The sequence below is a fragment of the Gavialis gangeticus genome, unplaced genomic scaffold (assembly GCF_001723915.1).
Source record: "Gavialis gangeticus isolate Ggan-Ray unplaced genomic scaffold, GavGan_comp1, whole genome shotgun sequence".
Lineage (NCBI taxonomy): Eukaryota > Metazoa > Chordata > Crocodylia > Gavialidae > Gavialis > Gavialis gangeticus.
Window position 1 is genome coordinate 8,660,646 of NW_017729018.1, and position 15,109 is coordinate 8,675,754.

Sequence of the window (15,109 nt, forward strand, 5' to 3'; positions counted from 1 at the left end):
AATTCCGGGGGGGTCCTGCTATGGGGAGACCCCCCCCCACGCCCCTGCCCCCCCGCGCGACCCGGGGGGGCTCTTACCGCGGGTCCGGCGGGCGCGGAGTTGGCGGCGGTCCCGGGCCGCGCGGCGCTGCGCTCCAGCCCCTACTGTAACTGTATATGCAAAGCCCCGTATGATGCTCAGCTCCCTTCCTGGTTCTCCGAGGGCACAGGGGTCCCTCCCTCCTCTTAAAGGTGCAGCGCCCTCCCGCCCCCGCCCGTGCCACGAGTTCGTCCGGCCTCAGCTGCCAAGCCTGAGTGGGGAAGGGGGAGGGGGGGCCTCCTCGCCTCACCCGCTGCCTCAGTTTCCCCACCTCTCGGCCCAGTGGAGGGTAGACAGAGGTAGGGGGCGAGGGGGTGTCATGTCAAGGGTAGCGACTCCCCCCTTCCCCAGGGGCCTTTCCTCTCCTCCGGCGGCCCCCCACGACGAGAGGAGGGACGTCAGACTGGGCCCCGCGCAATTTAGCTCCGCGACACTGCCCCGGAGCGCAGGAACCCCGTATTGGCACCAGGAGCCGGACAGGACCGGACAGACGTTACTCACGTCGCCCAGCACGGCCGCAGCGAGGAGCTTGGTGGGGCAAGAGCGCCCGGCCCAGCCCCCCGCAAACCGACGGCGGCACGTGCTTCTGTGGCCACGAAGCTCTTACAAAACCAAGCCTGCTTTTGAGAGCCTGCCTCCCATCTCACCCTTTCAAGGAAATCAAGTGCAATCCGCTGGCTGCCTATCACCTGGAGCCAGAGGTCAGGCCAGGAAAAATAAAAAGTCATGAAAGCTCCCTCAAAGCTCCTCCTCCCGCCCAAGCTCCTCCTATGCCTGATACTAAATAAAGTGCCTCTCGCAGGAGCTTGCACAGCACGAATGTCCCTTTCCAGCCAGCTTGCGATGGCCAAGAAATGGTCAACGGTGTTCACGCGAGTCGCTGCTAACGCACCACCATTGTTAGGTTCCAGGGTCAATGACCTGGGATTTCGCATCTGTCTTTGGAGACGTTTTACATGATCTGCCAGCATGGGCGCACGTGCAGCCCCCCTCGCTCAGATGTTTCCTTTGCAAAAGGAAAGGCTTCAGATTTAAGTGGGGGACTTTTAACGAACCGAGGGAGTGAGACGCTCAATTCCAACTGGGCTTTGGATACTTCTGAAAGTCCAATCGTGAAGGGCTTGAGCACAAAACGCAGCCTCTCCCCACCCCAGAGAAAAGGACCGACACGCTGTGTCGTCGTGAGCTACCCTGATCTGTCCCTGGCACTTACCTGAATGCGATGTCCTTGATGTCCAGAGGTGCCTGGCTGTGCAGGGATGCCCAGGACGATGCACATGCAATCAGCCTCCTGCCTCGTGATAGACGAACCAGTCTACATCTTCCAGGGGCTAGCAGCGGGATGCAGGAGAAGGCTGCGCCAGGCTTGCTGTGGGAGACTGGGTCCGAGGCACAATTTAGCAGCTTGGGAATGTTGTCTGAGGCCTTGTCTACACTGGGGCAAGCTTCTGCTGGCAGACAGCAGCTGCCACAAAGAAGTCACCAGCATGCATGTGCAAGGTCCATGCCATTCACTGCACCCACTGGGGTGAATGCACCCTGGGAAGACTGCAGCTGTAGAAGGCACCTGGCCCTGGCACAAAGCATAACCATATCTACCTGCATGCCAGTGGACAGCAGAAGCCCCTTAGATGGGAGACGTGGCATATGGGTGGCACAAAGGAGGTGGGTGCTCCCACAGACCAGCTAAGAGGGTGGATATGTGCTCTTAGTTTGATCCCAGCACTTGGGCACAGTCTGTGGGCAGATCTCAAACATGGGGTGCAGGGTCCTCCTTTAAGGCAGGAGCCTTCAGTGTGGCTCAGGTCAGGCACCCCAATACTGTATTCAAGTGCTCACTCATTACTTCAAAAACTCTTGGCCTGGACTAAACAACAACGGAAAACTCCATTGTTTTAACACTCACAGCATTGCCTGGATCTATCCCGCAACTCTGTACACTGGGGTGGGCCTGGGGGAATATAGATAATTAGAAAAACCATCCCAGCATTTGTCAAACTAATCAACTACCTTCAGCAAGGCCCCAGAAGGTATTTTTAGAAACACCTGCCTGAAGAACTGCTGTGGGGCAGAATGTGGGGGTGGAGGATGAAGCCTGTGGCATGAGGTCTCCGGCTTGGTGCTGCCATTTGTGCGATCTGTAATGTTCCCAGATGCTGGAGTCCTGCAATTATGGGAAAATCCCAGCTTTCTTTTTAAAGTGGTTACTAGTGGCTGATGAAAGCTTGGTCATGCGACTGTACCCTCCAAAAAAATTAAGAAGAGAAAGAGAGAGAGAGGCCCCCAAATGGACAGAATTAAATCTCATGGTTTTCAAGGGATCAGAGTCTTGACTGCTTGGGGTTGGCAGTGCTGCAAGCTCAGGTGTACTCCCCACAGCTGATCAAGTGAGAGAGGACAGGTGCAAAGGAGGCCCCTTCTAGCTTTTGGTATCACTTAGGCATGAAACAGAAGAGAAGGGCATAGTGACCAGCCCAGGGCAGGGACACTGCCAGTGCAGCCACCATATAGCTGACTGATTGCACATGTCCCGATCATCACAGCCCTCTAGGGATCCTACCAAGGAAGTGGGGTGTTGAAAGCCCTAAAACATGCGCCTCCGCCCTCTGGAGCAGGGTGCTCAACACAGATCTCCCCCTGCATCACATCTCTCCTCCTCTGCTGCTGTTTGTGTGGATGAGCAAAACAACGATACTGATTTGAAAGGGGGAAGGGACTTAGCAAGGGTCAGATGTTAACTGCTGTGTCTGTCTGCTCTATCCCATGGTAAGTAAGTATTTCACCTGGTTCATTCCAGGGTAAATTGCTGCTGTTTAGTTTCACTCAATGTAGTGCAGGCTCAAACAGTTGCAGGAGATCACCTGATGCTCACTTGCTCACAGGCAGTCTCTCTAATCCCCCTTTCAAGCAGTATACTCCATATTTCTTTAGCACCTTTCATGCACAAGAGTCCCATGGTACAGCCACCCACAGCAGTGCTGAACTGCTATGGTCTCTGGCAGGAGAAGATAATCAACTCCTGCTTCCTTCTGTTCCTTTAAAAGAAAATCTAAGAGGAAAAATTGGGCCTATAACCTGGGGCAAGTCTGTGCATATATAAAACAAGGGCCCCAGGAGGTATCCTATCACCACAGACCAGACTGGGCCTTGGATTCATTGCGCTAATCACTAACACCACTACCTACCTCCAATCACTAACACCACTACCTACCTCCAATAAGGGACTTTTCAGCCTCCGAATTCAAAGCATTACCATGATGATCATGGGGCAAGGCCGTGGCAAGTACTTATGAGGCCCAAGATCACAGAGCCAGGAACAGCACCCAGGTCTCCCAACACCAGGGCTCTGTTCACTAGGTCATACTGTTAGCGCATATGTGCTAACCCACATCCCCCACACAAGAGCATACAGAGCTTTGTATAACTCTTCCACTTAAGCACTGGCAGTCAGATAGGGAAGAGCAAGTATGTGAGGGCTGCCTGTTTTTAAAAGTTTATTCCAATTTTTCTAGTATATACATTAATAAAAGGGCGGGGATGGGAAATATCACATCTCATGGGGGACAGAGATGCCATTTTTTCGCTTTGAATGGGGAGATATCATCACCCCCCTCTTTGCTCCCAGGCACAAAGCACAGACACCATTATCTTGAACCCAGCAAAAGTCAGCTGAAAGTATCCCAACCGGCTACACAGGGCTTTGGATTTGGCCCCGAGACAGGAAGTGACTTGTGTGCAGTCACATGCTGAGGCAGGAACTAGAAGCCAGGCGTCTGTCTGGATTCGTGGTCTGGTGCATTAGGCCTGAGCCCACCTCCATCTTAGATTACTAAAACCTGAAGAGCTGCAATCGCAGGGCCCCTGCGACCTACTTACTTATTTGCATCTTACTCAGCTCGGACACTGAGACATGCTTGCCCAGCCGGTTTCACTTTCTCTTGCTCCTCAGTTCTGTGCTCTAGGACGGGAACATCACTTCGGGGTTTCAGTGGCTGCCGGGGAAATTGGAAAGGCGAGAGTCCAAAGCAGTTTCTTTGCTGGAATCAAAGTAACAAAGAAAGTCACTAAAATATTCTTATTTGTGGGCAGCTTTGCAAAAACTATATTTAAGACGGCAGATTGTGGGCTTCAAACAAGCAGCTAACACCATTGGCAAACTATTGCCTCGAAAAATCTTTTTCCTCTTGAAGCCATAACTCCTAAAGAGATCACCTGAGGAGCTCAGGAGGTCATGCTGACAGCCCTCCTGGCTGCAAGAGAGGCCTAAAAAATGGGACTCAACAGCTCAATAAAAGGCGACAAATAATAATCCCTCCTCCCACAAAATAATTGTTATATAAAAAAAAAAACAACGCATGATTTTAAGCCAGTCTGATGATTGCTGCAGGCCTGGGGGTGGCAGCCCTTGCATCATAACACAAAGGCAGAGCTCAGGCACAAAACATGATAAGGAAACCTAAGATTTCAGCCACAGTGAGATTTATACAGCACCTAGCACAAGGGGTGCTGGCCCACCATGCCACAGGACAGGACAAATCAATGGTTAATACAATAATGGGGATGAACTACTCCCTCATAGTCAAAGCCCAGAAGGCTGTACCACCTACCTTCAGCAAGCCAAGGCATGCTGTGTCCGGAGATTATTAACTTTAATGAGAAGCAATTAGGCATTCAAAGGACTGGCAGCTCAGATCGCATATCAGAGCACACCAGGAGCTGGGTTCATTTAGCATGGGGGAGGATGGTTTAGTGGTTAGTCCTGGGAGCCAGGATTTCTGTTGGGCTCTCACATCCCACCCACCTGGCAGGTATTAGGCTGGCAGGGCCTGGGGCTGCATGGAGTAAGAGGCACCCAGATGCCCCAGAGCTCTTTGGGATGGAGCTGAGGTACTCAACAGCTTTGCAAGGAAGGTGGCCCAGTCCCCATCAGCTACTGCTGGGGAAATGGAGGCCCTGAGTGGGGCTGGGAACAGTCCCAAGTTTCATGAGAGGTTAATTTGTCCACCCAAACCCTCCAGGCTTTTCAGGCACAGACAGATCTGCACACAACCCCCCTTCCACCTTATCTGCCCAAGCCCAAGCAGAGTAGGGTAGAAACCCATCAGCCATCCAGGTGCCATCAGACTGGGCACTGCACAGATGGAGCAAGAGGCAATCAGTGCCTCAAGGTGCTTATGATTTCAAAAGACAGGACCCGCAAGAGGAAACATCACCTTTTTCCAGATGAGAACCCAAGGCCCAGGCACAGCTCTGATACTGCTCCCTTCCTGCCTTCAGGGCTGCAAAATCAGAGCAGGAGCAGCATGTGCAGAAATGCCCCAAGGTAGCAGGGCACAGACTGCAACACGAAGCTGAAGAGAGGAGAGCAGGGCCCAGCTCTCGGGTTGGCCTGTTTGATCCTCTGTGAGGCAGTAAGTGATGCAGCCAGGGCCACGCAGGGAGGCTATGGCAAAGACAGGAGCTGGACCTGGGGCCTTTCTCCATCTCTACAAAGATGATCAGGGCTGAATGTTATGTGCTGACCCTCCAACAAGGGGTACCCTAGCAGAGCAAGCATCAGACGGGGCATCTAGAATCTCTGGGGCTTTCTTCAGGATCAAACCCCAGAGCAAATCATGTCACGTTTCCATGCCCTGCTTCCCCTCCTCCTGAAATAGATGACCCTGTTAGCAATGGTGGTGACAGCCTCAGCAGCTACCAAGGGCAAGAAAGGGCCACAGAGAACAGAGGAATATAGCCATCCCCCTCCCAGCCGGCACCAAAGAGAAGTGCTACCCCAGCTGCTCCCCACCGTGCCCCCAGGCGCATGCTAACCCATTGTCCCCTGCTCCTCTGCATGGCCCGGCTGCCCTGCTGAAGTCACTGGGCATTTTGCTTTAAGGCCTAGACTGCTCCAAAGAAATTCTTCCTCCGTTCCTTGCCTCACCCCATTGCACGGACTTTCAATAGCCCAGCAAAACCATGTGCAAAAGAAATTTCTGTCACCAGAGCGAGAGCAGCGGTGCTAGCACCCACCAAATCCTGGCAATGCCCCCACTGTGGATATGGGCCTGGGCAGTGGCATTTAATTTCTGCCCCAAGCCGCCTTGGTGAAATCGTCACCTACAGAAAGTGGGTCAACGTCTGCCTCATTTCCTGCCCCCTCCCCTGGCCTGCCCCACGCGAGGGGTGTGAACAGATCACATCCTGTGGCTGCTGAAGCCTGCCCAGCTGAAGGCCCCCCACCATGCTGGTTTATCTGAAGGCAGGTTCTGCTCCTTGGCACCACCCTGGCAGTGCCGTATGGACCCCAGGGGCCCGGCCATGGCTGTCAGAGCTTCAGCCCTTTCCCTCCCCAAAACAGGGACATTCGCCTATCTAGCAAAATACTGCAAGATCCTAGGACAGCAGGGGCGAAGCAGGCACCCCCAGCCCAGGATGGGATCTGCCCAGAAGCTCTCTGGCAAGGAGAGAAGGGCCCCTACCCCAGTAAGCAGGACCCACAGCCTTGGGGCTGTTGGCCCCACGAGCCTTGCTGCTATAGGGATGCAATGCAAAATGTATGCACGCATCTGCGGCCCAGGATGGGTGGAAGCACCGGGCTGGAGGACACTTCCAGATTGTCCTCCCCTGCAAGATGATCCTTGCTTGGCTGCTCTGAGTGAGGGGCCGTTGTAACTCCTCCCTCCAAGGACCTCCAGCAGACATCCGAGAGGCCCCTTGGCCATCCAAGGCTGGAATCCCCAGGATCTCGCTGCTTCCCCCACAAAGGTATCTCAGCCCCTTCTCCACAACCTGTCTTCTGCCTGGTACACCCTGGGCTCCCTCTGCCCCTGGTTACCACTGCCAGCTCAGGGCATGGAGATAAGCAGCCCTTGGGGGAACAGAGGTCCGGCCCATAGGAGGATGCCGAGAGCTGTAGCTGACATAGCGCACACCCCCATAGCACAGGGACAGGCATTTTGGGGGCAGAGGCCGCTTGCATTCCAGGGCAAACGCAGCAGCATAGACCGTTACCTTGCAAGTCTCAGGGGTGGGGAGGAGAAGAACGTGTGTAACCATGAGCTGCCCTGGAAACCATCCATCAGACCGATTCCAGCCTTCGCTGAGGACAAGCCAATGTGGGCGAATCCTTCTGGAGATGGAAAGCACTGACTGTACCAGCAACCCGTCTGCTGTGCTCTCAGTTCCCAGCTCCTTCACAGATCTCCCAGGGGATCGGCCATGTTGTCCAATTCCACCCTGTGCAAAGCAGGAGTCTTTTCTTTCTCTGTCGCCACCGAACTGTCAGTCCTGCTGCCATGTGCCTGGGGGACCCCTGAGCCTGCCCGGAGCTCAGTGGGGCTGAACCGACGGAGTGGCAAGGCTGGGGCCTGCCCAGTATGGGAGCCTCTCACCATGGGTCTCCCAAAGCACCAAGCAGGACAGGGCACTGCTGTGCATGGGGGGCTCTATGCATGACCAGGCTGCGAGTAAATAACAGCATATCATCCACTTCATACATTTACATGAAGCATCTCAGGCCTAGTCTGCGCCCTGCCTCTCCAGGTCCAGCGCTCTGGACACCGCCCAGCCTGTTCCTTCCCTGGCTCAAGTGCATCCTTCCCGAGCATTAGAGCCACAATTGCAATCTGGTTTGCTCTGCATCCTCAACCCATCCAAGGTGCATCAGAGCAGGCTGCAGTCTCAGCCCCTGCTGATTTATGGCTGTCTGGTGAGAACAGCCTTTCTATTGGGTTCCCCACCCCCCACCTTAGGGAGACCTTCCCTGGGGCATCAGGCTTTGGGAAAGATTGCAACATGAAAGTTAGTCTTGGGCCCAGACTTGCAGCCCTTTGCAAGGCAAAGGGAAGAGCCTACCCGGTCAGGGGGTCTCCAGGAGAGCTACAACTGACACGGAAAGCAGCCCCAAGTCTCAACTGCTCCTTCTGGAAGCAAACCCAGCTGGGATTTGCTAAGCAGCCTGAGGCAGGTTCGTACCCAGCCCCTCTTCAAATCTGAAGCCCAAGGTTAGCTCCTGACTGCCGCAGGTGAGCGGAAGGTAAATGCACCAACCACAGTGACTTCCTTGCAAGTCTGCAGTCCAGCCAGGTGCTGATCTGGGTACAGCAGGGGTTTCCAAAGGTGTCAATAGGTTAATGGGCATATAACCAGTACAGGCATTCTCGTTTTACAGGGCCCTTGGAAATTTGGTCTCATTCAGATTTGGGATGAAAATCCAAGGCTTTGAAATTCCCCGCGAAGGAGCCCAGAACAGGCCAGGTCCAGAAGCACTGCATGCGGCAGGGGCTGTGGTGGGGCAAAGGAGCTGCAGGTCCCCCAGTAGCCCAATAGGCAGGTGGGGGAGCGAGAATAAAGCCAGGTGGGTTCTGCTGAGACTTCATCCACATCAAATCTTGCTTGGGAAACATCTCAGTCTGAATCCACACCAGCTCCAATCACAGTCATGGGTTGGGGTCTCGACACACTGCGCAGTGCCCAGACAGGGCAGGAGTCCCTCAGCCAGAGCCTGCAGCTTGGACACAGACAGGAGAGTGGGAGAAAACACGTTCTTCTACAAAACAGGGAGCTGAAGGCCAAGAAAGGGACCTGCCCAAAGCCACACGGGGAGGTTGTGGCAGATTGTGCAGCTGAACATGGCTGCCCTGGCTCCTAGGTCAGTGCTCAGGCACAAGATCATCCTCTGCTTCCCACCCTACCCCCATGATAGTTCCTGCCACTGTGGCATCCCTTCCCTGCCTGTACCATCTTGCCTTCACCTTTACTGCCAGCTTATTCCCCAGCAATTTTTGGACTGCTCCCCCTGCGGCTTTGCATCAAGGCTGCCCTTCTCTCCACCAACCCCAATGCACCCCTAAGAACCAGCTGCCTGCTCAGGGATCATCCCAGGTTTCCCTCCCCCTCCAGCACAGTGGTGCCAGCCCTGCAGTCCCGACTGATACTGACTTAAGCTTTGAGTTCACGTGTGGCTGGCATGAGTGGGTAAGAAGTGGTCAGACTGGATGAGGGCAAGTCCCTTTGCCCTACAAGCAACAACACTTGGCAGTCATGGCATATTGTGGGCAAGGGCATCTCTGTACCCCCAGCTGCTGGGAGCTCCAAGGCATACTGCTTCCCTGCCCAGACTCAGGGGGAAAACTGCCCCCCAGGCTGGGATTTTACTGTCTGGTTTTAACACCAAAGCAAGGAGGGGAGACTTCTGCTTTCATTAGCTCTGTGGCTGGCTCGCTCCGCAGGGCAACGAGCCTGTCCTGTACCAGTACAACCAGCAATTGCCATACACCTCCCGAGGACCCCGGACATGGCAGGCCTCCACGGGTAGAAATCAACCATTGCAATCGTTTCCCCAGCTCACACCTTCTTTGGGACAGTTTTGAGTCAGCAGGGGGCTTCCAGACATCTACGGTAGGGTTTCACTGGGCTGTTCTTTGAAAGAGGAGTGGGGGTAACCCCATCCTGGGCTTGCAGGGAGGCCTGGCCCATTCATAATGGAAAAGAAATCCCAATTTCCTTGCTGCACTTAGCCAAAAACAAATGTAAGGAAAAAAAGTCTTCCCCAGCTATTCCCCCAGGGGAGGTGACTAGAGGGCTTTCCCAGGCACTGTTCTGCCCTCTCCAGCATACACACTGTGCATGTCCAACCACAGAGTTTAGGGGAAGAAGTGCCTCTTACTTTGACACACTATTGATCATATCCTGAGTTTGAGACCTACAGGCCTCCAGTCACTCAGCTCCCTCGCCCACCCCAGCGTGATGCAGTCAGGTGGCAGGCAGCTCAGTGAACCGATTAGCTCGCCTCACCACTTACGAGATTAAGATATGAAATCCCACAAGAGCTGTTCTTGCAACAGCTCTGCTTTCTTTAGAGGAACCCCATCTACCTCTAGACTCCTGTGTCCAGCAGCAGCTGCGACCAGCTGCTTCCAAGACTTATGATTCACCTAAGGGGCAGCTATGGTACTCCCTGCCTGTACAAGACGTCACTTCCCGACTTCCTCCCCTTTCGGTTCAATAGGGAAAACGCGCCTGGAAAAGAATAAAGAGGGGAAAAAGGCCTTGTAAAGTAAAGTGCCATTTATTTATTTTTTCCATGATGAAAATATCAAGTTAAAAAAAATTGCACCAACAAAATGCTCAAGACACTTCCTCTTTCACCTCCAAAAAAAAAAAAAAAAAAAAATCAAGCGCGAAAGCAAGAACAAAAACAAAATATCCTAAAGCTTTTCAACTGCAGAACTCCCTACCAATCATTTAAATAAAGAGGCCAAAAACATACAACCCCCCCCGTCCCAGAGCCTCATGGTTCATACAGGACCAGAAAAAACAAAACAAAACAAACCCAGTAGAGTCATCTAGAGCACAGGATCTCACCATTTAAACTTCTTTTTAATGAACCCAAACACTTTGTATAATACATTCAATCCTCAAGAATTACCAGATTTGATGGACTAGAAGAATTCTCCAGGAAAGGCAAAAGGGGCAGTGGAAAAAAGAGGGTAAGTGTGCTACCTTCCGCAATGTGGCAGAGCGACCTTCAGATTCGATCTCACAAATGCCAGCCTGTGGCCATGGACAAGCTACTGCTCTGGTGGCTAAATGGTTTTCATCCTGCTTTATGATTACGAGATCGTGTGGCAGGTAGACATAGCCCTACATGCAATTTTTCTGCATGCTGGGGTGAAATCTTGGGCGAGCTTGGAGGAGAAGCCTCGAAGAAGCCCTTGCCTGTCTTCCCAGTGTCTACCAGGGAAATTGGAAAGGGCTCTCAGATGCTAGAGCTTGACCCCCCAGCTCCCCCCAGGTAAGAACCTGCTTCCCTGCACCAGGGGACTGGCTACCCAGAGAGCCCATACTGGAGAGCATCTTATCGGATCAAAGCTGATAACTCCAGGGTTAAAAATAAAGGCCTTCAAAATGTAAAAATGACATCAGTGCTTGAGCCACTGGTACTATTTGAAAAAATAAGCACAATCCACTATATATAGAATTTTTTTTTGATATTTTTCTTCCTTTTTTTTTTTTTCTTTTTAAACACCCAGCATATCTGAACCACAATCAGCAGCATGAAATGCGTCTATGGGGGAGGGGGTGGAACCTCCCCCTTGTTACATTATTAGATTGCGTCAATCTACAAGTTGAGACGCTTGATTCGCCCTTCATCAAGAGGATGGGCTCTGCACTGGACAGACACAGCCTAGGCTTGGCTTTGCCCGACGCACCTTCCCTTTCAGGTAGATGCGGTCGGTGCCTCCCAGAGCTCGAAGGAAAAAGAATGGGGGAGAAGGAGGATTGGAAGAGGGGGAAGGGGAGTGCTGATACACCTGCTGCCTGCCCCCAAGATGAGCCCACTCCAGAAGCAGAGCTCGCAGAAACAGCTCTTCAATCCTCGCAAAACTGGCTTCCCTCATCCCGAATCCACCAGCAGAGTTCACGACAGACCTGCGCAGCCATCATGGGCTGGCTGAAGTTATTCCTCTAACAGCCACGCAAGGAGGCAAGGGCTAAGGCCGAGCCTCCGACTGCCATAAGCCAAGGCATCGGCCTGACGAGACAAGGTTCCCAGACTCCAGCTCAATGGACAAGCACAAGCAGCCCCAGAGCACATGCAGAAGGGCATGAGTCATGCCTGTGGCTTGTTCAGCAGGACAAGAGAGGGGAGACATAACAACCAGTGAACCCCACAGCCGAATGGGCTCCATCCAATGCCCCTGAGATCCCTACCAACACCGTTCCACCCATGTCATCAGACCCAAGCCTTTTCTCGCTCCTGCCGAACTGAGACATACCTTTCCTTCATTACGCTACAGATGTAGCTTGAGAGGAGCAAGATTCAACAAGGGGAGTTGGCCCTGCTGGGGTATGGCCAGTGGAGCCTGCTAGCCTTTCCCTGGAGAAAAACAGGAACAGGAACTACCCGAGACAGAATGGAGAGATGCTGAGAGGAAAACAAGGACATAGTGCTGTGAGCTGCAAGAGACAAGCAAGGCCTAGTGCAGCACATTTGGGCTTTGCCTTTGCAGCTGCTTGAGCAGCAAAAGCCAATGCCTTCTCCATCAAGTTGCTTGCTCAGCCACCTGTAGAGGCCCTGGAAGCACTTGCAAACACAGCAGTTCACCCTTTCCGCAGATGCGGAGGGCGTAAGATCTTCCCAAAGGCAGAAGGCGATGCTACCAAACTTGGGGCAAGATGCTGCTGCCATTTTGGCAGTGAGGAAGGACCATCAGACTCTGGATCTTCCTAGGCCAGTAGCCAATGTACACATGGAGTCATTGGCCCAACTGGAACCCTGCTTCGCTGCAGGATGTGGTCTTTACTGGCAGGAAGGGGGCAAATGTTACACCCTGAGCAGCAGAACCTCTGCACTCGTAAGATTTAACGAGGTCTTGTGGAGTCACTTCAGTGAGCCACATCCCTGTGTTCCCTGCACCAAGGTGACCTGAAGCTGTTAATATGATCGAGGGTGCACATGCCAGATTCTGCAAAGGTGCAGGTTGTTCTCAGCGTGACACCCTGAGATGGCATCTTCACCTCTCAGAGGATCTGCTGAGTACGCAAGATGCTTGGAGGAACTGAAGGTCTCTCCCCTACCAGAGGGGAAGGAGTGCACGGAGGGGAGACAACATCAAGGTGGGAAGGGGACACCCTACTCCCATTCAAACCAAAGAAAATTAGGCACCTCCCTTGTCCTTGGGACACTGTCCCCAGAAGCCTGTTTTGGGCTTGATCCATCTGGAAGCCTTCTTCCTCCTCACAGCACTGCACTGCATCCCATCAGGGAGGTCTGAGCCGCATCTACCTGCACCTTGAAAGTTTGTCTGCTGAATGCACAGCTGCACTGTTCAGAACTAGCTACTCAAATACCATGAGACCAAGTGGGTGAGACAGGAACAATCCAGATTCTGGCCACATGATGTGGGAGGGTCACAGGTGCAAGGCCTCATGGCAAGGCCAAGAGGCTGTGGGGGTGGGGAGAGAAATCAGTGCTGGAAGAGAACCAGATCAACATGACACCTATACAATAAGCAGGCAGCTTGGGAGAGTCTTCAGATGGTTCACAAACTGGGTGACAATAGAAAACGGCTCCATTTCTTTGGGATTTGGGGTGTCTCACTCACTCCCTCCTCAAAGGCAGTTTCTACAACCCCTTTACCCTGCCTTAGTCCCCCCCAGAGATGGTCTTCTCTGGCCAGTGGAGCAGGGCATGTATGCCACAAACACATCAGCTGCCTCTGAAGGGTACTAAGAGTTGGCATCATGCTCCTGGGATGCTGCATGATTCACTGTTGGTGCAGCAAGTTGAGGTGAAGAATGATCAGGGCTTGTCTTCCTGGGGCCAGCAGTGAGTGATCCACTCTAGTCACAGCACCTCAGCTGCAGAAGAACGCAGGCTGGCTGAAGAGAAATGCAGGCTTCCCCCTGAGGCACTGACAGAAGGGTGCTTCATTTCACAGTGTCCAAGAGCAGGTAGGCAACACAGCCTGTGGAAGGAGCTGCTTTCCCCAACATTAATCTGGTGGGCACAAGTCATGTGAGCATCACCTCGATGCATGGGACACCAGCCTTGCCCCAGGGCAACAACAATGGGCTCAGAGACGCCTCCCTTCCTCAGCAAGCAAACAGCATGGCTTGGCAAGCCAGTAGCCTAAGATGGCACCTGGACTTCCAGTGTATAATTTCCAATATGCTTTGAACTGCTGTATTTTTAAAAGTAGGATCTCCACCCCCTGCCCCCCACACTTAGAGGCAGAAGAAAGGAAGGAGCAACTTGGGTTGCTAGAAAATAACCGTCCGACACACAGAAAACCAAATAATCTTAAAACTATATGAAGAAAAAGAGATGTTGATATTCCCCCTCCAGTCCTTGTTCCACCCTCCGGCGAGGATCAAACCACATATCAGACTGAAAGCCAGGAGGGTGGGGGAGAATTCACTGACTCTTCCCCAACAAAGCTAAAAATACGACCCAAACCTATTCCTTGCTTTTGCAGCACACCTGCCAACGTCACCAACACAAACCCTAAGCATCTACCAAGCACAACACCTTCACCTCCTTTGCTTGCTTTGCTCTGCCAATGCACATGAGACCGCTGTAGCACTTGGTAACCCCACAGGCCCTCAAGTCCAGCCATTCCACATCAGCAGCTGCCTCCATTTCCAGTTCTTTGGTTTCTACACCAGTCACTTTCCAGCCTGCCCCGAAACCAAGCAGCAGATGAAGTATGAGATCACTGAGCTCCCCCCTGACCCTGCCACCCCTCCACCCCACCTTTAACCCAAGTGAACAGGCTTCAGAAAAGACAACGGAAGCAGCAGCATATTTCCCAAGTGTCAGAAACTCCAGAGACCGCAGCACGCTCGAGCACGGGTACAGAAAGAACACAGCCGAGGGCAAGCAAGCTGAGGTCTGTGACAGGTTAGCAGGATGGATGTTTTGCCGCCTGGGAGCAAGGCGAGACAGGGGCGGCAGAGGGAGAAGGCGGTTCCGTCTTCTATGGAAGGGCAAGAGATGGTGTCAGACAGGCAGACGTATGGACACAAGGCAGCTCGCTTGGCCATCACATGGCCGTGCGGGTGGGTGTGCTGGGCTGGTTTAGCCGCAGCGTCTTGCACAGCCAGCCAGCAAAATCCACCTCTTCTACCTCTGAGCGCTTGATGAAGGTGTGGTTCTGAAAGGAAAACAAGGCCGTGTAAAGGGCACGTGCAGCAGAGCCAAGCTGCAGTTCCCAGGCCTCCCCCTCCCCACCAGCCACAACCTGGACCTGCTCCACTTCCAGGCTCTGCCTCTCACAGTCACCAGGAACAGTCTGGGCAGCGACACCCAGCAGCATCACTCTGGAGCGATTACATAAGCTGAGGCTACAGCTGATCCTTTGGCTAAGACTGTTAGTAGTGGGCCGGGGCACAATGCGAGTGCCCACCAGGGACCCATCTGCTCCTGCCCAATGGGGCAAAGCCAGGAGGTTTGTGGAACACATTGGACCCAAGCAGGTCCCTCCCACCAGCCAGTCCTGGCTGGCACAAGGACACTGCTAGGGACAGGGTCCAATATACT

At 53.3% G+C, this 15,109-nt stretch overlaps 2 protein-coding genes across 3 annotated transcripts in view; both read right to left on the reverse strand.

Moving 5' to 3' along the window:
* ZBTB7A (zinc finger and BTB domain containing 7A) overlaps window positions 1-814 on the reverse strand; it is a 28,050-nt gene extending 27,236 nt beyond the window's left edge. The window contains exon 1 of one of the 2 annotated variants that reach the window (XM_019513386.1): window positions 726-814. In XM_019513386.1, the coding sequence (XP_019368931.1) occupies window positions 726-806 (81 nt within the window). In that variant the 5' untranslated portion in view covers window positions 807-814. Of the gene's footprint in view, window positions 1-77; window positions 182-725 lie in introns of those variants that run through there. The other variant, XM_019513388.1, reaches the window with a different exon arrangement.
* A 9,302-nt stretch (window positions 815-10,116) lies between these two features.
* The window catches only part of MAP2K2 (mitogen-activated protein kinase kinase 2), a gene marked incomplete at its 5' end in the record, with an annotated part of 31,601 nt that continues 26,608 nt past the window's right edge, over window positions 10,117-15,109 (reverse strand). The window contains one exon of the mRNA XM_019513137.1: window positions 10,117-14,723. Within this exon, the coding sequence (XP_019368682.1) occupies window positions 14,613-14,723 (111 nt within the window). The remainder of the gene's footprint in view (window positions 14,724-15,109) is intronic.